The 27,193-nt window shown below is 43.5% G+C and overlaps 1 protein-coding gene across 14 annotated transcripts in view; it reads right to left on the reverse strand.

The window, feature by feature from the left end:
* ARHGEF11 (Rho guanine nucleotide exchange factor 11) overlaps positions 1–27,193 on the reverse strand; it is a 109,464-nt gene that overhangs the window by 25,899 nt on the left and 56,372 nt on the right. For 5 of the 14 annotated variants that reach the window (XM_050779315.1, XM_050779356.1, XM_050779323.1 and 2 more), the window contains 15 exons: positions 26,203–26,235; positions 24,996–25,010; positions 24,578–24,669; positions 22,815–22,913; positions 18,895–18,944; positions 18,032–18,089; positions 16,998–17,176; positions 15,775–15,846; positions 10,472–10,591; positions 8,766–8,811; positions 8,050–8,126; positions 6,768–6,905; positions 2,312–2,386; positions 1,998–2,099; positions 784–882 (listed from right to left, as the gene is read on the reverse strand). In XM_050779315.1, the coding sequence (XP_050635272.1) occupies positions 784–882; positions 1,998–2,099; positions 2,312–2,386; positions 6,768–6,905; positions 8,050–8,126; positions 8,766–8,811; positions 10,472–10,591; positions 15,775–15,846; positions 16,998–17,176; positions 18,032–18,089; positions 18,895–18,944; positions 22,815–22,913; positions 24,578–24,669; positions 24,996–25,010; positions 26,203–26,235 (1,255 nt within the window). Of the gene's footprint in view, positions 1–783; positions 883–1,997; positions 2,100–2,311; positions 2,387–6,767; positions 6,906–8,049; positions 8,127–8,765; positions 8,812–10,471; positions 10,592–15,774; positions 15,847–16,997; positions 17,177–18,031; positions 18,090–18,894; positions 18,945–22,814; positions 22,914–24,577; positions 24,670–24,995; positions 25,011–26,202; positions 26,236–27,193 lie in introns of those variants that run through there. The other 9 variants (XM_050779386.1, XM_050779376.1, XM_050779367.1 and 6 more) reach the window with 6 other exon arrangements.

The raw sequence follows: 27,193 nt of genomic DNA on the forward strand, positions 1-27,193 counted from the left end.
TGCAGTTAGCATGGTGTTCTGGCTTTTGCTACGCAAGTCCCTGACAGCTGGATACTGGAGAGGTTCCATAACAACCAACAGAGAACAACTGGCAGCTCTAACCTCCCTACTCAAGACCCATTTAAGAGGGCAAATATAAAACTTTTAAGAAAAACCAATTTTCTCCAACCTCATTAACCCTACTAGCTTACTGCCAAAAGAATAAAGTCACCTTGGAATTAGTCTAGTTGACCAGATTAGAAAGTCTGGGATAGCAGTTGCCCTCTGCAGGCAGAGATGCTCTTGCCAGCGGGATCCCTGACACACCCCTGGGAACTCTGTCCCAATGCACAGGGTGCTGTCTACCCCAGACACTCTGGGGCCTCCCACCTCTGACTCCTGCCTTTGGGCAGTAATAGCAACTCAGACTGAGCTTCAGAAACCTCTTGCCTCACTGATCTAGACCATCTGATGTCTCTAGACCTGTTTCTTCAGCCTAGGGATGGGCAAAGCAGGGAGGGTTGCGGGGAACCAGGGCACTGAATCAGGGAGAATTTGGTACAATCTTTTCCTCTAAACATTCCAGGGAGAGGCAATGTGTATTCTATATGTGCAACAAAAGAGGTACTGCGAGATTTTTTGAGAGTAGCACTAGGAACAGAATCCAGGGATATTAATCTCTCAGCCTAGATTTCTCTTTAAGAACCTGTGTCCGTGTGGCCTGAATGTTTTGCTTAATTTTCCCTGCCTCTGAGTAGTTCAAAGAATATAATAAAATTATAATCCAATCTATGACTGCCTTACCGCATTTTTCTCCAGGAAAATATTCCAGATGTCTTTCCCCAGGTTTCGGGAATCCTTGGGGCTTGTCTGCTGATAAACTTCTGCACACAGGTAAAAAAGCTAGAAGGAGAAATAACCGGGTTGGAGGAGTGGTTCTCCCCCAACAATGATTCTGCCCCCTAGGGGACATTTGGCCTTATCTGGAGACATTTTTAGTTGTCACAACAACTGGGCAAGTGTGGTGCTACTGGCATCTAGTGGGTATAGCCCAGTGATGCAGCCATATTTCCCCAAAGGCACAGAACAGTCTACCACAACAAAGAATTCTCCAGTTCAAAACAGTGCTGAGGTTGAGAAAGCCAGGGTCAAACTATTTCAGAAACCTGTGGCAAAATAATCCCCACCCCCTTTCCCACAGGCACATCTTCAACACTGATCACTCCTTAACTCTGTATCCTCTCCACACATGGTATTTCACTTGTGTCTCTGTGCTGGTTTATGTCTTGTTTCTTAAGGATTCATGTTTTACTTCTCTTTGTGGTGTGCCCTGTCTTTATTCAGGAATGCTTCTGGCCCTTGGACTTGCACACAGGTGTTCAATCAATACCTGTGGATGGTTGTTCATTCTGGCTTCTGATGGTGTCCCCAGAAAGACAAAACAGCAGCCCATGCCCCAGGTGAGAAGTTTATTCTGAAGAATACAACCGCAACCCCTCTCCTCCATCTCCCCTTCCTTTCTAAGCAGCTGAGCAGAATGAGGAAACTGGGAAGGCTGCTGGCTCTGAATACTGTCCCCGGTACTTTGTTCTCCATCCCCTCACATTCCTTCTTGTCATCACCTTCACACGGAACACCCTTTAAGCCTTGCCATCTGCAAGTTTTCTCACAGGGCCACTCTCTCAACTCCCTAGTTGGTCTGTATCCACCTTCAATTAAAAACCTCTAGGAAGAGCAACTTCTCCAAGACGATTTCCTGAACTGATCAAGAATGAGTTTTCCTGGCCTTGCTCTCTTGCTCCTCCCTAGGCAGCTGATGTAGTTAGTTAGCTGCATCATACAGTGAAAAATCCCCTCTGCATAGGTTTCATCTTCTTGGCTATTTGTCTCTGTCCCTGAAGTGCCTGACTGTGCCCATGGATCTGAATTGTAACAGCCAGAGAGCAGAAACAGAGGCTAGAGGTCCTCTCTGCCCAGCACCAGCAGGCCCTCAATCAAGACGGATGCTTCTGACTTACCAGTGGACTGGGGTCTGCCTGAGAGAAGATGTAACGTAGAAAAACCCCCAGGTGAGCTGGCCGAGACTTCAGTTTCTCCAGATCCTGGAATATGATGTCACTCTGGAAGGCAGAAGGATGAGCATGGTGGGAGGCCGGGCACAGCAGCACAGCAGGTTCCAGCTTAGCTCCCATATGATTCCCCGTCCTGGGTTCATAAAGGAGACTCCCCGCCCCAAGTTCCCTTCACAGCTGATGCTAGTCAAACTGCTTCTAGTCAAGAGCAGCTTGTATGACAAAAAAATCATGAAAGGAGAAAACTAGGAAACCGTTACCTCGTTGTTGAAATAACCTGGGTCATAGTCTTCCTCTGGGCCAATAATTAAAGGCTTTGGGCTTTGATCTACACCCTGGGGGAGAGAGTCAAGTTGTAGAGATGAGAGGTTATAGAGGACAGAGGATTCAGCCACCTCAGTGAAGTTTGTTTAGTTGCAGCACAGCACTCATAAAGCCACCCGGGTCTGGTGAACGTTGGCATCTCACTCCCGCCCCCAAATCAGAGCACAGATGAAATGATTTCTCCACTTGCAGGAAGTCAACTGCTTCTGGGTGGGGCAGGGCAGATTCAGAGCAGCCTGGTCACATGACATATGAAGATGGGAAGTAGGAGAAAATGCTCTCTTCCTGTTTGCAAAGGTCTGGGGTGGGACTGTCAGTCAACAAAATAAGAGCCTATAGTTCCTGCTGGACTGCTGGGCTGGGGGCTTTGTTTTCCTTAACAGACTAAACAGCCACCCCTACCCCAAACACACATCCTCCAAACCCAGGGTCTACCACAGTGCTACTGAACAGTTATTCTGTGCCTAGTAAGTACTGGTGGCTAAATAATTATGGGAGAGCCTACTAGTAGATCTCTGCCTCTCTGAACAAATGGAGATGCGGCTGATCTTTCTCTAACACCATTTGCATTATTTTGCTTGCCCTCTCAAGAATCTGTGGTAGATCCCCATTACCTGCCTAAAATCTACATTTCTTAGTCTGGCTTTTCTTTCTTTCCCCCTTATACTAATTTAAATAAAAACCTAATCCTAATGGACATGCCATGGATTAGGTATGATGAGAGAGACTTCATATTGCATAAACTTCTCAGATGCTTCATTGCACAAGTTTTTCTCCTAAAGGTTCCTTGAGCTTTCAAAGCTTTTCTGCTAACTCTATTTCTCACTCAATTAGACCTCCTTCATTTCCAGTGATTCCCCAACAAGGTCTCTGCTTCTGGAACCCACTCAGCTTACATGTGCCTACTTTAACCCAGGCCTATGATACTCTCCTAACCCACTTTCTTAAGGGGCTTTTCCTGACAGTTCCTCTCTGATGATCCTCACCCCTTTTTTGTTTTCCTGGATATTTATGGCCTCTATGCCCAGAATGACTGAGTCACAGAACATGAGCGGCCCAAAAGGTATCTCAGAAACTAAAGTCTAACACTCATTTATAATTGAAAAAAGTGAGGCCCTGACAGACTGACTGGCGTGCTCACAGCTGCAGAATCAGGCCTGATGTGCTGTATTTGTATTTCCCAAACACATCCTGAGTATCCTCCTCTCCTAAATACCCTAGTCTCTGAACCTCTTGGGGTCTGAGAGCCCCAGGAGGTGGTGGGTGAGCACTTCTGGCTCTACTGAGCTCTCTGGTGAAACCTGAAAAGCACTAGGTTTTTTCTTGTTTATGGGGAGGATTTTTTTTTTTTAAAAGTCTTTACAAATACATATTCTTTCTGATTACAAAAGTAGAATATGCTTATTATTAAAAAGATCAAACACTATAGAACAACGTAACAGAAAGTGAGAGTTCCTTATGCATCCATTTCCCTGCTGCTGACAGTTTTATAGAAAGTATAGGTTTTCTTCCTATGCTGTTACTAACATTTATTATGATTAGGAAACTGGAATTATACTCTATTTGCTCTTAACACTTGAAAATAGCAACTTAGTTTCGAGAAGATGAAACAATTTCAAAGAGGAAAACAAGGGCTCCAAGACCACTGACCCCACACCTGCTTCTATGAGCCACCTGAAGGAAAGCCTTTCCTAGAACAGGATAGATGCCTGACCCCCTTAGCAACCTGAACTTGGTCCTTCAGTTCTACAAAGACAGGGTTATAGAGAGGGCAATAAAAGAGTGGTTAGGATAGGAAAGAGCTCTGTGTTGGGGCCCAGGAGAACTCAATTCTAGTTCTGATACCCTGCCAGTGACAAGGTTAGCCCTTGAACATTCCCTTAGACCACAGGAAGATTCCAATGGCCAACTTTTTTCCTGATTATGAGAATTACATGAAATTTTTTGTAAAGATCTGGCACAGCAGCTGGTACATTAGGCATTTCAATACCCATCAGATCTCTTTCCCCTCCACATTGTAAGAATAACCAAACTTCATACAATGGGTAAAATTAGAGTATCATATGTTGTTGTCTTTTTAAAATCCTATTTTTTGTGAATTCGGCAGCCCAACCAGAATAAGTTCAGAGAGGCTTGCTCACATGTATTCTTCTTTTGCACAGTAGCGCTTGATTAGAATTTTCCTTTGATGCCTGCATAACTCTAGATTTATAAAAACTATGTTCACTTAGGCCACGATCCTCTTTTCTACAGATCACACTGTGAAACTTCAGCTTCAAGAAACTTAGGAGCTCTGGATAAGTCCTCCCCTACGATGCCACTCAGAAGACAATTTTGATTACTCCTATTCACTCATTCATTCACTACACATTATGAGGTGGCTACTATGTGCCAGGTTACCTACAGAGATAAAGCAAATAAAGGTGAGGTAAGCCACATAGGGAAATAACAGCAGAGCGATAAATGCTCTAAGAGAAACAAGATGCTGCTTGGAACTCTGAACTCCAAGGTGAGAGGACAAGTTTACTAAAACCACAATGCCACCAAAGAGAGCTCAGCGAGCAGGATTATCATTTGCTCTGTTTTCTTCATTGTACCATTTCTCCCCCTTTATCCAAATTACTTTAGAGACCCCATGTTCTGAAGACCTCCTCCTGGACTCAGTGATTAATAGGCTCCCAGAGTCAAAAGAACTCCAGAAAGTAGCTTTCAAACTTTCTGCTGACCATGACTTCTAATAAATATGTTTTCACTGCAACTCAGCACACACATATGTAATGAAAACAGAAGTTTCACAAAGTTACACTCTTATTACATATGATGAATTCTGATATTTTCTTTTCATGCTATTAGATTCTACCTCATTAAAACAGATGCTGCTCATGACCTTCAATATTGATATCATGACTCACCAAAAGATGACAACCCACGGTTTGAAAATACCACCTGTATAACTCCTGACACCAGTGCTTTCCAGTGTGGGAAGTGGAACTCAAAATGATTTTAAGTGAGATGATTTCTGTTGAGGGTCAAAATGATTTTAGGTGATATCTGGACATGGCATTAAATAATACTGGCTCAGATTGTTTAAGAAAGTTAGTTTCTTTTCAGTTTTCATTCCATCCTTTTGATTCACCCAGGAAAAATTTCAGCCTGGTGCCTGCATAGCTTTAATACCTTTAACCAAGGCAGAATTGGCCTCAAGCTTAATTAAAGCCTTTGGCAAGCAATAGAACTGAGCTAGAGTTTATTTTTCAGGTTGTTTTAAATTTTGTCTCTACATTTTGAGTAAGTTACATCATGTAGTTTACAATTAAAAGGACACAAAGGGGTAAAGATAATAAAAAGTCTTCCATCCACTTCATCCTCAAGCCACCTAATTCCCCTCCTCAGAGGCAATAACCATCAGTTTCTTCAACATTCATCCAGAGATGTCTTAAGAAAGAGGCTCCTTTTCCTCTTTTTAATATAAATGGCAGCTTTCTTCTACACTGTTCTATATCTTTCTACGTAGAATTTAACAAACTTGGTTCTAAACTTACATTTAGGGTTACATTTACTCTGCATTTATAGTGTGTGATGCTGGTTTTCATTTAAGGTAATGACAGATTTCCTTAAGATTAATTTAAGTTTAAAGAACTGAGTTGGCTTAAAGAAAAATATTAAGTAACATTATACAGGTAGAACATTAAATATTTAGATGTCTAACGTTGTTAGACACGGTTAACAGTGTCTGAAAAACAACAGGCAATTCTCTGGCTCTCAAGTCCATTCCATTGCCAGACAGCCCAGCTTCCTTGCAAGCTGTCTGCATTAAGTCAAAACCCATCTTCCTGAAGTCTCTCCTGGATCTAGCTCTATCCTTGAGATCAGGGCCTTTCAAATCAGGTTTTGCAGAACCTTAGGGCTCCATGGAAGTGCCCTTGAGGGCAGGAGGAGGTTGATCGGTAAAGGTCCTAGGGGAGCTGAGCTTTGTTTTTTTTTTCTTTTCTATGTTAGGGCTCCAAATAATAAGATTTTGTTTGAGAAAAGGATTTTGCTAAGGAACGGGGAAACTGAAAATTAGCATCCTGGAGAAACACTGCCTAAACCTATTTCCTATTCTGTACAGACAGAAAGACCAGCTATCCACTCCTTAGCTGTTACTCTTTACAGATGCATTCACCTACTCTCCACATAGAAATGGAGCCAGCCTTACTTTTATATCTCTTATATTTATGCCATGTTCTCTTTCTTTACTGTTTGCTCTCTATGTAAGTGACTGTCTCAAAGTTTGGGTTGCTGAAGCAGGGGTTTAGTCTGATGATCCAAGACCATGTATTGGTAACACCCAGGCCTCCAAATCTCACTTCTGAGAAAAGGAAAACTGCAGGGTGACTCCGGATCACTCACCTGGTCACCGGTTGAGGGGACTGCTGCATCCGAGCCCTGCCGCCTGTGGTGCTGGGCCACCCTGGCCATGATCACAGGGGAGGTTCGAGGACTGTCTAGCCCAGGGTCTGACAGTATTGAGTTCCGATTCATCAATGACTAGAGAAACGAAGAATTCTGTGAGCAGGAAGACCCTCAAGGCTCAGCTCTTTGGTGTTGGTGGTGATAACCATACTTAAACATCAGCTGAGAGAAGTGCAGTATTTACTCTGTGCCTGGCATTATACTAAGCCCTTCATTACATATTATCTCATTCGATTCTCACAGTAGCCCTTTGGGGTAGATACTATTATTCGTCCCATTTTCACATGAAGAAACTGAGACTCCAAGAGGTTATGAGACTTGCTAAGTCAGAGAGCTAGTCATGAAGTGTATCCTGGACTTAACCCAGGCAGCCTCAACCCACAGCACACACTCCTCATCACTAACTCCCTGGCCTTCCAGATAACGTCAACTGTAGATTCTTTAGGATCCCCGTCCCACTCTACTTTCTTGGTGACTTTCCCACATACTGATCCTTTCACATATATTTCATCATTTTCCCATGGACAGGGCAGTAAGAAAATAAAATTCCAATTGTTATCTAAAATTAGGTTTTTAACATGTTTTCAATCACATATTCACATATTTAATTACTCTGGCTAAGCAAATATTTTGCTAACTTCATTACTACTTCTTCCACTCATTCTTACTTTTAGATTGCAGTTTACAGTTTACATATGCAAACTGAGAACACCTGGAAGAGATAACCTTCGGGGTCAAAACCTGAAATTCTTTTTGTCATTCCAGAAAAGACAAGCTATTTGAGAAGAAAAAGATCCACAGCAAAAAACAGATTACCACTTCTGAGTAGGTTGGCTTCACTGTATTAATCTAAGATGATGTTATTCCTGGACAGGTGGAAATGTGTTTTGGTCAAGTCATTGTTTTAGCTTATTTTGTCTCTGCTCCCTTACTCTCAAAGGCTTGCCATAGTTCATGCCATGGCCATCCTCTCCACCCTACTCTTTATATAACAGAGTTGACTATGATGAAATGAAAGCCAGATTTGATAGTCTTGCATGTTGGATGCATGTGAAATTTCTGCTTTGGAACCCAGAGCACAGTGATTATATCCTTGGAACTAGATGGATGGAAGAGGCACACAGAGTCCTCAGTGCGGCCGGTAGGCAGCAGAGCCTTGGGGCAAGGGAAGGGACCCCAAATGCAAGTTCTGAACGGGCCTTGCCCTGCTGGGACTCACCTCACTGAGGGAAGGAAAGCGTTCTGTCCCAGAGTCCAAGCCACTGTCCCCCTCTTGGGAATCCAGAGAGAGCCGGCCTGAGAAGAAAATAGTTTCTATAATACAGAAGGAGCTGTGGCCTGGGGGAAAGAGAGCCTTTATTCTGGGCAACTGTGCACAGGACAGGAAGGGGAAGCTGCCACCTTTTCTTTCACCAGTTTCCCTTCAGCTCTCTCATCCCATTACCCCTAGACTTGGACACTAAACAGTATACCTCTCCTCTGCTCTCATCACATCTAGCTTTCACCTGTCTCTGCACCTGGGCACAGGCCATGTCACCTCCTGAAATAAGACTCCATAGCTCTCTCTCACAACTAGTTTTGCCCCTCAACTCCTTCCCAACCCTCTTCTGGTCACCACCCATTTCTTCTTACAACAAATATTTGCCGAATTCCTTAGTGCCAGGAGCTGTCAGGCAAGCTGCTGTCTGAACCATACTCATTCTGGTATTTTATTGGCCCTCATCTATCCCGGCTACTGGCTATACACTCATTTCTACTGCCTAAGTTGTATCCAGCTTCCCTGTGTATTTGTACTGCTTTCTCCCATTATTCTGTTTCTCAGAGGGCAGGCACTATATATTTTCTTTCCTGGAATCTGCCCCATGGGGAGGGTAAATAGATAAGAAACCTGGACTAGAGATATGCCAGAGAAAAAGGGGGTGATGGGGGACTTACCTTCTGATGGTCTCTGGCTGGTGTCACCATATAGTGGAAGTATGTCCTGAAACAGAAAGGCCCACAGGGTGGGCAAATTCTGTGAGCCTCTCCCCCTACGGTTTCCTTCCACCAATCAGTGCCTTATTTGCTTACAATTAGTGGCCTCTTCTGCTTCATTGCCTCAAAAATGCCCAGCTAGAAGAGATATTGCTTCATTTGTACAGTTTGAGGATGACAATGACCCCTAATGGTGGAAAGGGAGCTTTACCATTAGTGAAATTCTAAAAGCCAGCTTTATCTAATCACCCTGGACCTCAAAGCATCTATTGCCTTATTTGGATACAAGAAAGAACTTCTTAACCATCAAGAAGTATATTAAAAAAAAAAAAACTCAAGCAGGTGACCGAGGGAAGATACAAAAGGTTTACCTTTGGAGGTCTTTGAGGAGGATGGACAGGCATTGGCCTGAGACTGACTGAGCTAGTGGGATGTGAAGGAAGCAATATTGATAGTGCTTTGCTGTTTACAAAGTACTTTACTAAGTCACATTTAATCTTTCAATGGCTCTAGCTTAGGCACATTACTCTCATGTTATAAATGAGGCAACAGAAGCTCAGCGATCTTAAGTAACTTGCCCAAGATACACAGCAGGTCAACCCTAAGGCCAGGGTTGGAGCTCAGACCTTCAGATTCCAAGCTTAGTTTCTCAGACTCATCACCTCATAGCACAACCAACAGTGCAGTGGCGGCAGCAAACATGTACAGCCCCTGTGTCAAAGGTATGCTTTAACTCTGAAAACACTGTTATCTCCATTTTATAAATGAGGAAGCTAAGGCTCCTATGGATTAATTAACTTGCCCAAGAGTCTTTAAGCTGATAAGAAGTGATGCTGGATTTGAATCCAGATGGTCTAAGTCCCCAACCTGAGCTCCTACCTATCAACCGTGTAATATGAGAAGTCCTTCAGAAAATGAAGCAGTTTAAATGTATTTGCCTGTGTTTCCCAAACTTTTTTGATCTGGATATCCTAAAAGCAAAAGTAGATCATCTTTAAATAATTCCTATTGGCTTTGGCAAATGTTATTGTTGGAGACCTTAAAGTTTCTGGAGAGTTACTTCTTATTTACCCAAAGAATTAAGGCCTGATGGAGAGCAGTAAGACACTAATAGCCAAGTCCCTGAAGAGAATGGATAAAGAACCATCTACTCTCTGGAGTTTTTCATAAAATGTGGTTATCTGCTGATACAGATCCATCTCAACCGACTGGGGGTCTTTTATGTAGGCTGACTTTAAAAAGTACTTGTATTTCTTTGAGAAGACTCATTACTTGATGATAGGTGGTGGGAAAGGATACCAGATGAAATACCAGGTAAAACCAGTATAGAAATATACACACATCCACTATGAGGAACTACTTAGAAGGGAAGGATAATTCAGAGACTAACACTGACAGTCTGTTTATTTCATATTTCTTTCTTTCCATTGCCCATGTTGTTGGAGGGCAAGAAATAGACTTTTTCTTCTTGTGGTATCCCAAGTGTCACTACAGTGTTCAGCCTCTCTGGTGCTGACCTTGGTTTCTTTGTAAAATACTGAACACTTACTAGTTCAGCCTCGAGGTCCTGGCATAACCCAAGAAGCCTTCTGTCCTTGCTTTTTCTCTCACTCTACCCCCAGTTCCACTGCATGTGCCCTTACTAGAGCTGTGCCTACATCACTCACCACTGAGCCACCAGTCTCCTGCTGGATCTTCAGCTGTAACTGAGTGACTCGCCGCCGGGCACCTTCGATCTGCTCTTCCAGTAGGCTGGCGGGGTTCCGGCTATAGACCTCACAGATACGCTGGGGATGGGTGAGGAGGAGAAGGGGGAGGGGAAAAGGCAGAGGGGTGGTTAGTAGAGAATGGATGACTCACCAGTGGAGAGAATAGGCAGTTATCCCAAAACAAAGAGGATAGAGAAGAAGTCTCTGCCTCCGAGTAGATGCGCGCTATTTCAACATCAGTTAGGATCAGAAAAAGATGTACGTGATGAGAAAAAGAACACAGGAGACAATCACAGAAAGAGGACAAACACAAAGGCCTGTCCTAATCTGAGCCATTCTTCAAAGTCTGCCTTAAGTCCCACATCCCAAATGAGGCTGCCTTCAGCTACCACTCAAGTATGAAATATTAAAGTGACTGTCCAGACCAGAACATAAAAAAGTGCTGAAGAGGGAACTTACACACAATGAGAACCACAAGAAATGAGAGGAAGCAGTGTCGACTAGAACAGCCAATGCCTCTGCCAGTCCCACCCTCAGGAAGCTCCTGGAGAGCAGGTACCATCCTAGCCACTTTCCTAGCACTCCTCAGGGCACACAGCAGGGGACAGCACAGGGGTGGAGGGCTTCACAGTTAGGGACACCTGGCTTTGAATTCTGGCACCTCCACTTACTAGCTGTATAGACTTGGGCAAGCTTGAATACATCCTCATCGATAAAATGGAGATGACAATACCCGCCTCATGGGACGGGTGTAATAGTGGAGTGAGATTATGTATATGAAGGGCTTAGCAGAATGTTTAGCGCAAAGTCAGACACCTGAATACATGGCAGCTATTAACATTTCATTACAAAAGGAGATGCTCCATAAAGCTTGGTTAAATAAAGACATTGGGTTCACATATTACCTAGGCTCATCTGGGGCTTCACTGCTACCTGACAACCATCTTACAAATTCCCCATATTTAATATTTCATCTTCTCCATGCCCATCCAACTCCAACCCTTCCCTAGCCTTGGCAGATAATACCATCTGGTAAAAACCTTCTCAACTGTAGTCCATTTCAAAACATCTTCAGCCATCTTTTCTTCCTGGCTCAGAAGAGAAACTAAGTCTAAATCTTTTAAAAAGTTAATCCCTCTGACTGCTTTGGGCTCTTCTTGGGCACTGTTTACATATCTTCAAAGTCTCCTTTTTACCAATGGCTCCTTCTCTCCGTCCTACAAAATGTTCAAGTTTCCTGATTTAAAACAAAAACAAACCACCACAACAAAACTTTTTCAATTATTTCTGATGATTCTTCAAGCCACTGCCCCATTTGTTTCCCCCTCTTTTCACAGCCAATTTTTTTTTCTTTTTTTGTAAAGGGATATGAGCCTGTGGTTTTCTGATTTTATTTTATTTATTTATTTAAATAGACACAGGGGTTTGCTATGTTGCCCAGGGGTCTTGAACTCTTGGCCTAAAAGTTCCTCTGCTTTGGCCTCCCCAAGTGCTGGGATTACAGGTGTGAGCCACCATGCCCGGCCCACAGCCAAAAGTTTCAAAACATTAGTCTACAGCTAGGGCCCTGCACTTCTTTGCTTCTAGTCGCTCATCAACATATACAATCTAGTTTCCTCCCATTACTGCACAGGCTACTCTTCCAAAAATCAAATGTAATAGCAAGTGGTGTGATATTAGAGGTTGGTACCGTGTGCTGTAGAAGCACATATGTCCCAAAAGTCCATCCTCAGCTCTCTCCTCTCTGACTGGTACTCTGGGTGATCTCTTTCAGTCATCCAGTCCCCAGTTTCAACTACCACCTTCATACTGAGGATATCCAAATCTCTATTTCAACCCAGGCTTTTCTCCTAAGTTCAGCCCTGTTATCTCCATATGCCTGGTGGTTGGTTTTTATCTGAATGTCTCATGGGCACCTTACTAGTATACCCAAAGCTGATCTTCATTTCCTTCCCCTCAACTCTGCTCCTCTCCTCTGTCTCACTCTGTCACTGGTATCACCTGATCTACCCAGACACACAAACTTGGAGCCATCTTTTATTCCTTCTTCTCCTTCACCAGTGGATGAGTTCTGCTGATTGGCCCTCTGACAAGTCTCCCATTGCTATCCTCTCCTTTTTGTTCGTACTCCTATCGTTCTTGTTAAATCTGTCATTATTGCTTATCTACTGCAATAGCCTCCTAGATGGTTTCCTTACAGTTAACACACTTCTCCAAAGAACACTGGTTTGAAAATGTGATCAGTCCCCCACTCAAAATTCTTTGATTCATTCCCATAGACTTCAAAACAAATTCCAAGCTCCTCATGGTATTCAAGGCCAGTAACACCTTCCAGTCACAACACTCACTGCGTTTTTTTTCTTTTTTGAGACAGGGTCTTGCTCTGTCACTCAGGCTGGAGTGCAGTGGTGCAATTATAGGTTTGCAGCCTCGAACTCCTGGGCTTAAGTGGTCCTCCTACCTCAGCCTCCTAAGTAGCTAGGACTGCAGGCATGCACCACTATGCCTGGCTAATCTTTAAAATTTTTTTAGAGACATGGTCTGACTGTGTTGCCTGGGCTGGTGTTGAACTCATAGGCTCAAGTAATCTTCCCACTTTGGCTTCCCAAAGTGCTGAGATTACAGACATGAGCCACCACTCCTGGTCCCACTGCCATTTTCAATATTCTATTAACAGGATACTGAAACCAACTCAAGCACCACCTCATGAAGCCTTCTGATTACTGCATAAATAATTATGCTTTGTTTTGGGCTTCAAGAGCGTTAAAATTTTTTTTTGTTATTGAGCTATAATTCACATGACATAAACGTCACCATTTTAAAGTGTACAACTTAGTGGTCTCTAGTATATTCACGGAGTTGTGTAGCCACCCCCACTATCTAATTCCAGAATATTTCCATAACTCCAAAAAGAAAGCTGGTACCTGTAAGCAGTCACCCAATTTCCCCTTCCTTCACCCTCTGGCAACCACTGATCTGCTTTCTGTCCATGAATCTGCATATTCTGGACACTCCATGTAAGTGGAATAATACGACCTGTAGATTTTTGTGTCTGACCTCTTTCACTTGGCATACTGTTTTCAGGGTTCTTCCATGTTGTAGCATTTATCAGTACTTCTTTCTTTTTTATGGCTGAGTAAAATCCCATTGTATGAACAGACTATATTTTGCTCATCTATTCATTAGCGGATGAACATTTGGGTTGTTTCTACTTTCTGGCTATTATTAATAATGCTGGTATGAATGTTCATGTACAAGTTTTTGTGTGAACCTATGTTCTCAATTCTCTTGGATATACACCTGGGAGTGGAATTGCTGGGTCATATAGTATCACTGTGTTTCACGTTTTGAAGAACTGTCAAACTGTTTTCCAGAGTGCTTGCACTATTTTACACTCCCACCATCAGTGGCAGAATAGATTAGGATAGTGAATATGCAGACAAAACATAAACAAGTATTGTTTAGATTTCTCTACATCTCACAACGCTTGTTATTTTCCATTATTTTGGTTATTCTAATAGGTGAGAAGTGGTAGGTCATTGTCATTTTGATTAGCATCTCCCTGTGAATAACAATGTTGGGCATCTTCCCATGCTTATTGGCCATTTGTATGTCTGTCTTCTTTAGAGACTGTCTATTCAAATCCTTTGCAAGTTTTTAAATTGGGTTGTCTTTTTATTGTTGAGCTTTTAAGAGTCCTTTATATATTCTGGTATTAGACCCTTATCAGACACACGAATTGTAAGTATTTTTCCCCATTTCTTCTATGGGTTGTCTTTATTTTCTTGATAGAATGCTTTAACACACACAAGTTTTACATTTTGATGAAATCCATCTTTTTTTGGGGGGGGGGGGTTATGCTTTTGGTGTCATATCTAAGAAACCACTGCCCAATCCAAGGTCATGAAGATTTACTACTACCTAAAATTTTTTCTAAGAGTTTTACAGTTTTTAAAAATAGTCTTGGCTCTTACATTTAAGTCTTTGTCCACTTTGAGTTAAATTTTGTTTACTGTGTGAGGTAGGGGTCCAAATTCATTATCTGTATGTAGGTATCCAGTTGTCCCAGCACCATTTGTTGAAAAGACTATTCTTTCTCCATTGAATTGTCTTGGTACCTTTGTTGAAATTTAATTGACCATAGATGTATGGGTTAATTTCTGGAATCTGAATTCTATTCCATTGATCTACAGGTCTATCCTTGAACCAGTACCATACTGTCTTGATTACTCTGACATTTGCCAATATATAAATATAAGCACTTACCATAATATATTATATCTTCATTCATTCATCCATATCCTATGAAATCACTAACTCATTAAAGGAGAGGTTCACCTCTTGTTTATCTTTGTAACCATTCCAACACCCACCCCTAACATTACCCCCATCTACTGCTCCAACACACACACAGTACCTAGCATATAGCAAGGACTCAGTGCTTGTGAAATAAATACATGTATTTTCATATCTTTGTGCCTTTGACCTATGCTGTCTTTTCACTAGCATTCCCTCCCTCATCTCTTTTGCCTACTAAAGTATCAATCTTCAAGGCCCAGCTGAAATACTATCCTCTATGTGAAGCCCTTCCCAATGTTTCCCATTATTAATTATTTTTTCTCTTCTTTGTTCTCTTATTGTAAGCTCTTTGTTCCTCCCACTCTCCCTCCTACTGTAATCTGAATTTCCTCCATTGGATTTTAAACATGTTGAGGGCAAGAACCATCTAATCTTTTTTATTTCTATATAGCCTAGAAACTAAAACAATGTTTTATATATGGTGGCACTTACATGGATAACTATAATAGGAATCTGGTTATTCCACTCGAGCAAATTCATCTTCTTACTGTTCTCCATGCACATCACTTCCTAGGCCCAAAAACTCTCTTCATCCTTCACCCAAGTGCTCCCCACCTCTTTCAGTCTGGTCCAGCACTCACCTACCCAGCCCTTTCTTCCTTCTTTTCCTTCCCTTCCTTGGAAATGTCCCAGATAAACTCCACTGACGTTTTTTTTGTCTACATATTCACTATCTTAATCTATTACACATGGAGAATCCTACTCATTTTATTGGTGAAATTCTGCTTTAACAAATTCTACTGGCCAATGACAATTCTTTAGTGGTCTGGAAGTTTTATTTTTTGAGGTTTTACTGTGATAGGATATTGCCTGTAAATTAAGTTGTGTACATTGGCAGATTGCTCTGATAAAGTATTATTTCACTCAGGCAATGGCCAGTCTACCCCTGGCAGTGACCTTACCTGTAATTCTTTTTCTTCCTGCCTCAGCATATTCCTGAGGATCTGGGTGGCATGTTTTTGAACTTCAGGATCCTAGAGATGGAAAACATGGCAACATAAGAGTTAGGGACTAACTCAATAGCTTAACTCTCTTCTATCTGCTGATTCTTGGGCAAGGAAAGCTATGAGAGTACAGCCTGGATCATAAGTATGCTTTATTCAGTACCTTGATGGAATGCAGTAAACACAAAATCTTATTTCGAGTTTATGCCTCAATTTCTAGAAACCTTGGCTGTAATCACCTTTGGTATCAAGTTGCTCCCTAAAGTCTCCCAGGACTTTTGAGTTCAGTCTTCAATCCAACTGAAAAATCCTGTTCCCTATACTTGTCTGCATTTTGTCCCCCTTTAACTCTTCACATAGGTGTTTCTTGCTTCTAGAGTTCTCTTTCTACTTGTTTGTTTTTTCTTTGAGATGGGGTCTCACTCTGTTACCCAGGCTGCAGTGCATTGGCACAATCACGGCTTACTGCGACCTCTGCCTCCTGGGCTCAAACAACCCTCCTACCTCAGCCTCCTGAGTACCTGGGACCACACATGCATGCCACCATGTCTGGCTAATTTTTTGTATTTTTGGTAGAGACAGGGCTTTGCCATGTTGCCCAGGCTGGTCTCGAATTCCTGAGCTCAAGTGATCCTCCCTCCTCAGTCCCGCAAAGTGCTGGGATTACAGGCGTGAGCCACTGCACCTGGCCTCTACTTGTTTTTGTCCTTTTCTGATCCCTCCCTTTACTGAAGGGGCTCTATATTTTGCACCTCGAAGCAGGCTTTTTTCTCTAGAAAGCCTTTCCCCTACCCCTTAACTTTATACCAAACCCTGGTTAACACTGACTGGCAACGGTCTTGAACAGATGCATTCTGTCCCTGCCTGAAGTGTACACTCTCTCTCCGATGAGGAGCACTTTTGGACGGCATCCTTAGAGCCTTCTACACATTTAGGAAACAAACAGTGTTACTGTGTGATAAAACCTCATATGCATTTGCATGGAAGGAGGACACTAAGGCATGGAACAACTGTTATTGTGCAGCCCTCATTTTTGTTCAACTCTTTCAATGGTCTTCCATGTGTCTTTTGGCTTGTCTCTGTGTACCACAGCCCCATTGGATTTAACCCGCTTTCCTCCCCAATGCGGAGCTTTTCAACAGGACATTAGGGTGAGCAAAGAAAGCCAGAAGGACTATTACCTGTAGAGGTTTGGGTCCCGTGATGCGTTGTGGAGGTGGCAGAGGTGGAGGAGGTGGTGGTTGGGGGATCACTGGCGTGATTCGGGGAGCTCCTGCTGGGAATGGGTCCTGCTGGAGCCCAGAGATGCCCACGGATGAAGGTGAAGAGCCCAGGAGGGTGAGTGCGACATAGGCGCCAGCTAGAGGGAAACAGAGAGAGATTTGCTCCAGGAGTGCTGTTCCGGAGAGACAGCCCAGCTATACAGGAGAGGGCTGTTCTCCCTTGTCCTGTCATTAAACTCATAATTCTGTAGATTAAGTTCTCCTCACTTTTAATGCCCCACCCATTCTCTAATCCCTGCCTTCATGCCTTGCATTGACCCAAGTATTGCTTCCTGCCCTTCCTTCATGCAGAGACCTCAACTAGAATTCCACTCATAAATATCTGGGAACACGCCCCACAGGCCGCCTCAGCAGCCCCGTTTCCCTCTCTATCTCACTAAAGTAAGTAGCCAGTGTCATGCTCCGAGCATACTGCCCACATGGCACAGACCAGGCACTCAGATTCTAGCCCTCTGCTCTCCCCAAACTCCCCACATTCTTCAATTCTCTCTTCAACATTTGTTGTTTCTATTTGAATATTTGTGCAGACTCAATTGTTGGGCCTTCCTGGCTATAAACAGATTATTGTTGCTTTTCCCTGCCAAATAGAAAACAAATGAGTAAGAATGCCCATCAGTGGCAGAGGCAATTGAAAGGTATTTGAGGGAGACCTGGTCTCAGTAGGAGTATGGTCTAAATGGGAGTGGCAAAGATGAATGTGGGTAAAAATGAAGATGTCTCATGAGAGCCTAGTACTGTCTCCACCTGAAATAACAGGGAATTGTGGCCATTTAAGTGGATCACTCCATGTTAAGATTAAAGATGTGACTTCAGCTGCCTCACACATCTACAAAGGAAACCTCCTGGGATGGCAGGCCTGCCCTTTCCTCCCTGTTTCCTCCCTCTTGGACCATCTGCTCCCCTACTTTAGTTGTCACCTCTCTCCAACTCACATTTGATCAGCTTTACCACTTCCAGGTGTGAGCTATTGGTCACCATGGTGCCGTTGACCTGTTGGAGGGACAAACAGTATTGATTAATGGTGATGAACAGCTAGGGGATCCTTCTGTAAGTTCAAAATGCCACGTTTTTAGGAAGCCATTTTCCAATGCTCTTTAGCCACCTCTGGTCACTTGTTTACTCAAATCACACTATGAATTTGGTCTCCAGCTAGCCTATGAGTTTTCAAGAATAAAACCTCTTCATTCCTTAATTTGTTCATTCATTCACTTATTTTTGGTATACACTTTTCTAACCACTTGCCTCACACACATGTGAATGTCCACTCACCCAATGTGCTTCCTCCTTACAGAGGACTAAGAAGTCTCTGCATCTAGGATTTCCTTAATGCGTCCCACTATGTTGCCCAGGCTGGTCTTGAACACCATTCTGTCGAAGAAAGGTCTGAACGACCAGGGCAGGTTATAGTAGTTCAGAATGAGCAAGGACCCCAGGTTGGCATTATATGGAGGAAAGAATATCAACCTGAGAATCGAAGTCTTGGATCCTTCACTAGTTACTAACCCTCCCTCTTAATCTTATTTTGGTAATTTGTGAAATGAGAATAATAAAACTTGGTGTAGAAGTTTGGTTGCTTTAGAGTCAAGAAGGGCCTAAAATATGGAACACAGCTATCCTCCTCCTTACTCTCTCTTATGCTATACCACTATGCTCCCTCGCATGGCACCACTCCTCACTCAGTGGCTGCCTGGCAGTTGGTATTAAGATGAAAGTGTGCAGGATGGGCCAAGGCCAGGAGTGCCCTGCACATCTATTTCCACTGCTGGGAGTGGGAGTGCGTGTTGGGGTCACTCACTTTGATGATCCGGTCGCCCTCTTTCACACCGGCCTTCATGGCTGCACCTCCTGTAAGGAGAAGGCCTGGTCAGCACAGCCCAACAACCTCTTCCACTGAAGCTACACCAAGGTCCCTGTCAGATCACCTCTCCTCTGAAATTTCCTCTTATTTATCTGTGTCAAGTATCTCAAATTCTGGGTGTACTTCCTATTCTACTCCAGTGACACAAATACTCTAAAGCTAGAGTGAACTATATAAGGTCCCATCTCCTGCTCTTCCTTTCACCAAGATGCCAGACTTCTAATAGCCAGGCCAAGGCAGGAGCGAGGCAGGGCCAGGCTCTGGAAAGAGCATGTGTGCTTCACTCGAATGTGTCTGGATATGTTCCAAGGTCAAATCAGAGTTACTTTTTATTATCCAGGGGGGGAAATGAGTTTACTGTATGAAACATAATTGTTAAAATAATAATTAAGAGAAATACAGAGAAAAGGATTAAAACAAGAGTTTCCTAAGTCCTGAGAGGTTCATAAAGATATTCTGGGTGTTCACATCATTAAAGATAACTGTTTTATTTCTTAAAAAAAAAACTGTTTTAAGCCATTTACAGTTTCTCTGCTCCTTTATTTTGTAGACAGAGTCTTGCCCTGTAGCCCAAGCTGGGGTGCAGAGGCATGATCTCAGCTCACTACAGACTGGATCTTCTGGGCTCAAGTGATCCTCCCAACTCAACCTTCCAAGTAGCTATGGGACTACAGGTGTGTGCCACCAGGCCTGACTAATTAAAAAAAAAAATTTTTTTTTTTTTGGTAGAGATGAGGTCTCACTATGTTGCCCAGGCTGGTCTTGAACTCCTGGGCTCAAGTGATCCTCCTGCCTTGGGCTTCCCAAAGTGCTGGGATTATAGGCGTGAGCCTCCATACTCAGCCTAGTTTTTCCCTTTAAAATGGACCAAATTAAGAGCTTCTGATGGTGACTGACTGTGAGGTGCTCAAAAGAATATGCTCTTGACTTTTTCAACTTGTTATTCAACTGGAGGCTACAGTGGTTTTGACCACAATATGCTTTGTTTGTTTGTTTTGAGACAGTGTTTCACTCTGTCACCCAGGCTGGAGTGCAGCGGTGTGATTTTGGCTCACTGCAGCCTTGACCTCTCAGGCTAAGCGATCCTCCCACCTTGGCCTCCAAAGTAGCTGGGACTACAGGCATGTGCCAACACACCTGGCTAATTTTTGTATTTTTTGTAGAGACAAGGTTTCACCATATTGCCCAGGCTGGTCTTGAACTCGAGCTCAGGCAATCCTCCTGGCTTGGCCTCCCAAAGTGCTGGGATTACAGGCATGTGTCACCACGCCCAGCCTCATAAGATAGTTTTAAATGACTTATACTCCTAGTTTAATTTACATCCAGGAAGCACAAAAAACACTAAAGCCAAAACAAGTTAATGAGAAGCATAAAAATTACATATTGTACATTTGCCCCAATGTGATCATTAAATCTGTAAGTTGCATTCCTCTGATGAAAACAAAACTCCCACAAAGCCCATCTAAATGTTTCTACTTTAAAAAGAAAAATACAGTGATGACTACATTCCAATTTGGCTTTTCAATACTGGGACTCAAGACTACCCTCATCTAAAGTGTGCTATTTATGGAAGAGTACTTGCAAATAGCTTAAAATTCCCTCTTATACATTCATTTAGAAACTAACATTAAAGAGAACAGAGCTATCTTGCCTGAATGTATGAAACACGTGAGGTGACTTCTAGTAACTTAGTGTTTAAAAAAAAAAACTAAACTCTTCAGAGTAAAGGAACTTGAGAAGTTCTCAGACTTCAGCAAGCATGAGAATCACTGTGGGAATTTTTTGCCAGAAAGCAATTCAGTGTTTCCGAGGTCAGCCCCAAGAAAAAGGATTTCAATCATCTTGGGCTTAGGTGATTCTAATACAGGCAGAACACAGATTATACTTCGAGAAACAGTGAATTTAAAAAACCTAGTATGTATCTGGAAAAGATAACCGCTGCTTTATTACTCTTGTGACTTCAATGCCAATCCAAATGAAGTCTCTTCTACTCTCCTCCCCAACACACACACACACACACGCACGTATGCATGCACACACCACTCACACACACACACACACGCACGTATGCATGCACACACCACTCACACACACACACACACGCACGTATGCATGCACACACCACTCACACACACACAGACTCTAGAACTCATATTCTCCTTGTAAGCCATCTTTTCCTTCTTTCCTCTCTGGGTCTGACTCTGCTCAGCCTAAGAAAAGGAAGAAGGTAAAGGAGAGCTGAACCTAGACTTCATTGGAGGGGATCCCATATTTTCTGTACCAGATAGACCAGCAGAGGAAAAGTACAAGTTACTGGCAGTTCCACTAACTCTATTTCACCCTAGTCCAGGAACCTGAGAAATAAGAGAAGCAAAGAATAAAACTATCTTTTTAGAGCTTCAGCCCAGGATATGCAAAACAAACCTCCCACTGATATAAGTTTACTCCCAAACATAAGAAGCCATACTTATTTATATCCTTATATGATCCACATACCTCATTTTGGTCATAAATTTGAAATTCTCTTTTCATCTTTCCTGTGAACATATCCCATATCTTCCTCCAAAATCAATGCAAGTCTATTTTCCCTCCTGCTCTGCACTATCAGGAAACCTGCTCCCAATCCTTTCCTTGTGCTCTTGTCTAAGCCAAGCCTAGGATGTTCCATGTCACCAGCCCAATGCTACTTACTGCACTGAAGTTTACTCCTTTTAGGGACACTTCTTTACCCTTTAAGGACTCTTCCACTCCCATTGCCTTTTTTTTTTTTTTTGAGACGGAGTCTCGCTCAGTCACCCAGGCTGGAGTGCAGTGGCGCGATCTTGGCTCACTGCAAGCTCTGCCTCCCAAGGTTCACGCCATTCTCCTGCCTCAGCCTCCTGAGTAGCTGGGACTACAGGCGCCTGCCACCACGCCTGGTGAATTTTTTTGTATTTTTAGTAGACACGGGGTTTCACCATGTTAGCCAGGATGGTCTCGATCTCCTGACCTCGTGACCCACCCGTCTCGGCCTCCCATATTGTTGGGATTACAGGCGTGAGCCACCACGCCCAGCCACCCATTGCCTTTCTGATTGTCTTCCTCAGCCTGGACCACCAACAATGGTTCCACTACCTGGCATACACTAGAGTTTTGACTGTTCACGCCCCTTCTATACACAACTGGTAACTGGATGGATGTGGCTATGATACCCACCCACTCTTCATTTCCTTCCCACCAAATTCCTATCCTGCTGATCTGCTTTTCATTTCCATCTTTCAAACTACTTCTAAAAATCCTGTTTCTTTTAAGAGGGCTTCCCAAATGATCACAAGGAAAATGGCTATGCCTCAAATCACAAACTACTCAAACTTCCAAACACCATTTCCCCTGACATCACATCCAACATATATCATTCATCTGTTTGTAATTTATTATTTAATGTTAATTGTATCAGCAAATGTGCTCTGTAATCATTTGGACCATTGTGCCTGTCTCAGGTTACAAAACTGTAGAAAGTGACCATCTGTGCACTTAGCCAGGTAATGTGGAGGTAAATATGAAGAAAGGGGGTCTTTGATTCTTCCACAGAATCTTGTGACATCTTCGATGGCAATCAGACATCTGCCTGATGATGACCTGACAGCTATTTTGCTGGTTTTTCACTTCCCAGCCAGGGAAGCAAGCACGGGGTGCAATCTCTAGAAATTCTGCCTGGGGGCTTAGCATTGAAGAGGCTTCCCCAGGCACCCATGGAGAACCGGTTCTAGAGTAATTCATTCATGCCCCACAGGAAAGCACAAGTAGAGTGGCACTGTCACATACATGGTGGCTTTGCAAGAACTGTCCACCGTGGGCAGGAGGGATGCAGCACTCACCAGGCCGCACAGACTGCACCAGAACAATGCGATCCCCACTGACCGTGAAGCCGAAGCCATGCTGGTCCTTTTGGATAATGACACAGCGTTGAACGAGACCTGGGAGGCGGAGAGAAAGGTTGAGTATGCAGTGTCATTGGAAGGTTAGTGTGCACATGCCAAGACCAACCCAGGGAAGCCTCAGTGCCTTTCTCCTTCAAGAAGCCTTTTCACATTAACCAAATTCCCTAGACCATTCCTATCTAAACACTACTGCAATGACGCGCCTCCCTCGGTGGTTGGCAAAACCCGTAACTTACTTTGTATTCCAAATAAGAAACTACCCTTCTCTGAGGTGCTAAAATGCTTGTCTCTCACATACATGTCTGTCCCTTTTGGTATGTCTGGGTGAGACTGGTCAAAGAAGAGGCAGGACCAGGTCTAGCCATCCTCCTGAAGACTAATATTATCGATAAGGAGCCTCCCAGGGTTGAAGCCCAAGTGAGCCTAGAAGTTACATGTTAACTGACATCCAATGAATGCAGCAAGTGGTATACCAATGCTTGTTGGTTCTTTTTATAGAGCTGGGTAACTTATGCAGGGTGTCTTAGGAGTGGTCTCTTGCCAAATCCAGGGAAGGATACATGACAAGAAGAAAACCCTTTTATTTCGGAAATATTTTATTTTATTTCCGAAATGAAAGGGTTTTCTACTTGTCATGTATCCTTTAAAAAATATACAGAATTAAAAAACAAAAAGAAACAGAGGTTATGACTACCAAATGTCTCCATCCCTGTGAGTGTATACTAGACATTGTACATGTGTATGAGTATGTGTGGTTGCATCCTGCAATGATTAAAGCATGGGTTCTAGAGTTAAAACAGAACTGGTTTCAAGTCCTGATTCTGTCCCCAATAAGCTTGCAAACTTGGACATATTTCCTAACCTCTCTGTGCCTCAGCTCCCTCATTTGCAAAATAAAGATAATAAAACCTAGTTTCTACGTTGATGTATGGAGGCAATTTATATAAAACCCATTAACACAATGCCTAGTATACATCATGTGCTCAACATAAACACTAAGTTGCTTTACATTTAGAGTATACCGATCTGTCTGTATGAGTGTGCATCTCTGTATCCATGTGTTTTTTTTTTTGAGACAGAGTCTTGCTCTGTCACCCAGGCTGGAGTGCAGTGGCACGATCTTGACTCACTGCAACCTCTGCCTCCTGGTTTCAAGCAATTCTCCTGCCTCAGCCTCCTGAGTAGCTGGGACTACAAGCATGCACCACCACACCGGCTAATTTTTGTGTTTTTAGTAGAGATGGAGTTTCACCATGTTGGCCAGGCTGGTCTCAAACTCCTGACCTCAAGTGATCTGCTCGCCTTGGCCTCCCAAAGTGCTGGGATTACAGGCATGAACCACCACACCAGACCATGTGCTTTTTTAAAAAAAAGAGATGGAGTATCACTATGTTGCCCGGGCTGGAGTACAGTGGTTATTCATAGGTGTGATTCCACCACTGGTAAGCATGGGTATTCTGACCTGCTCCATTTCTGACCTGGGTCAGTTCACCTCTCCTTGGGCAACCCGGTAGTTCCCTGCTCCTGGGAGGTCACCATATTGATGCTGAACTTAGTACAGACACCTGACTGGCATAGCACACTACAGCCAGAGCTCTTGGGCTCAAGCGATCCTCCCATTGGTCTCCCGAGTAGCTGGGAATACAGGCAGGTGCCACCATGCCTGGCTGTGTTTGTGTGTTAATTCCCAAGGAGGGTACCTGTTGTCTCAGAGGCATCCGAAGGCTGGCGATGGTGAGAAGGGGACTTGCGCTCAGGTGCAGAATCTCCCAGAGAAGACAGGCTACTTAACCTGGAGAAGGAGTAAGGAAAGCATGTCAATGAGCTAGGCAGGGAGGGATCAGCCTTGTAGTATATGGAGGCTCTGTCGAAAGGGGCCCTGAGTCTTGGATAATGAGAGACCAACCTACCCACCCTGTAACCCAATCTGGTAGGACATTAGTCATGTGTACACCACTGGTAACACAACCTATCTGGAATCCTGGGCTGGCAGGGCAAGCATGATCTCTTTAATACCCAGCAAGGTGTGAAGGGAAATAACCCTTCCTGGAGTCAGGCGACAAAGAGACAATAGCAAGCAGGGGATGTGCACACATATACACGCTTGTTGGGTCTTACCAGGCTGCAATGGGGCTGATGGAACAGAACGGAGCAGCAGAGAAAATGAATGCAAGAAAAAGACAGGAAAAAACCAAACAGCCAGTTAGTTTTAGGCGATGATTTGCAAAGGAAGGGGAGACTGGAGGGAAGGACGAGGTGGGTCAAACACACACAGAGGTCTGCATGAGCACAGCATGGGGCTGTAGTGGCGGCAGCAGAGACAAGCTCCCCATTTAGCTTCATCTCTTTGTCCCTCAAAGTTCCACCTCTCCATAGTGATCTCCAGGAGGGTAAATGGGCATGAGTACAAGCCCGCTGGGTAACTGGTAACTTGTACACTTTCTAGAAAACAGAGTAGAGGAATGGCCCAAGCCTCTGAAAATTCCATTTATCCTTTGGGTACCATGGGAGAACCGGAATCTGGTCTGTTTGGTGGTAGTATTCCAATCCCATATTCAGCTCCGTTCCCTCAGCCAGCCTGAGGCACCTTGCCTAATTGGAAACTATTAAAGACCCTAAACTTCCAAGTGGTACTGATCACCAAATCAAAGGATTCACTGCTGGATCTCCTCTTCAACTAGGACCCTCACAGGAATAGAAGAAATTTCAATCATTGCTGTGGCACTCCTTTTTGGAAAAGTGTACAAGTTGCCAGTTCCTGAATCAACAGTTGCTGCCCCTCAGAAAGGGGCAATTCCTATCCCACCTATAGCAAATGACTAAGTAGAAGGCTACTCATGGAAGCACTGTGTGTGATGGCAAAGCACTGGAAATAATCTAAATGTTCACAAGGAGTGACTGGTTAAATAAATTACAGCGATATAATGACACAGAATTCAGTCATAAAAAAGAATGAAGAGGCTCTTTATACAGGATAGAGAATGATCTCCATGATATGTTACTGAGTGAAATAAACAAAATACAGAATTATTTGGACAGTTTAAAAAAGTGAGTAAAAGAGAGAATAAAATTATGTGCTTATATATATTTAAATATTTATTTACATACGCAAAAATATCTAAAATATCTCTGGAAGAATACAAAAGAAACATAACATGGTTGTCTCTGAGGAGGGAAACTGGGTGGCTGGGGCACAGGAATGGAACTGCAGGGTTTTATTATATTCTTTGGTACTTCTAAAGTTTGAAATCATGTGAGGGTACAAGTAACTTATAAATATAAAGGAGGGGGTCTTTGTCCCCCCTCACAGTGGCACCCCTCTTACCTGGACAGGTGAGACTGCTTTTTACTGGCTGATCTTTGGATCAGAGAGAGAAGGACATCAAGGAAGAAGAGAGTGTGGGCCCAGGAGAGAGCGATGCAGGACAGGAGGAAGAAAGAGAAAGAAAAACAAAATACGACATAAACCAGACAAGACACTAGAGATGGTTGGTGCAAAGAAAAACCACAACAGAGCCAAGAGTGACCCAGAGGAGGCACCTGGTCACAAGGTGAGCTTACTAACAGCCATGAGCTTACTAACATCCCCTGTCATTTTGCCGGTTAAAACCTTTTAGAACCTCCCCACCGTACTCAGGAGAACAGTCATCTGTCCTCAGCTAGGCCATTCACCACAGCATCTAACAGGAAGTATAATGCCTGATGCCCAGGGAAGTGCCCTTTGATGTTTTCCACAGCTCCCAGTATCTATCCTTTCTGCAGCTCAAATACCCAACTGAAAAAGCTGTTGTTCACTTGTCTGTAAAGCCGTACATGCAAGGTTGCAAGGTCCATGAAAGCAGAGAGGATCTTGCTGCTGTGGTCCTCAGTGCCCGATGTAGTAGGGGCTCAGTCCTATTCTTGGTCCCTGCTCTTTACTGTCCTCCTTTCACTTGCTATGGTTTCTGGCTTCTGTCTCTGCCTACACTGTTCCTTCCTCCTACATGTTCTGCCTACTTTATTCTCTATGACTGCACAGGGTCATCCACGCTGGGCTTGAACTCCTCCTCCTTCCTACCTAAAAAGAAAGCCCATCTTATCTTGGGACACCTCGGGCCTTCTTGCCTTGTTCTTGACGCCACCAGGAAGCTGGCTTCCTATGCCCATATTAAAGCCTAGAAGGTGCATTTGAACCTAAGAACCTGATATGGTTTGCATTTGAGCTGAGGCATAAGCAGTTCCACATAATCAAAGGCAAATGAACCAAAAGGTCCATGTCCCTGCTGTCAACAACTGTTAGGGGCATGGACAAAGACCATTTCAGCAGTCATCAAGAG

The sequence above is a fragment of the Macaca thibetana genome, chromosome 1 (genome assembly GCF_024542745.1).
Source record: "Macaca thibetana thibetana isolate TM-01 chromosome 1, ASM2454274v1, whole genome shotgun sequence".
Taxonomy (NCBI): Eukaryota; Metazoa; Chordata; class Mammalia; order Primates; family Cercopithecidae; genus Macaca; species Macaca thibetana.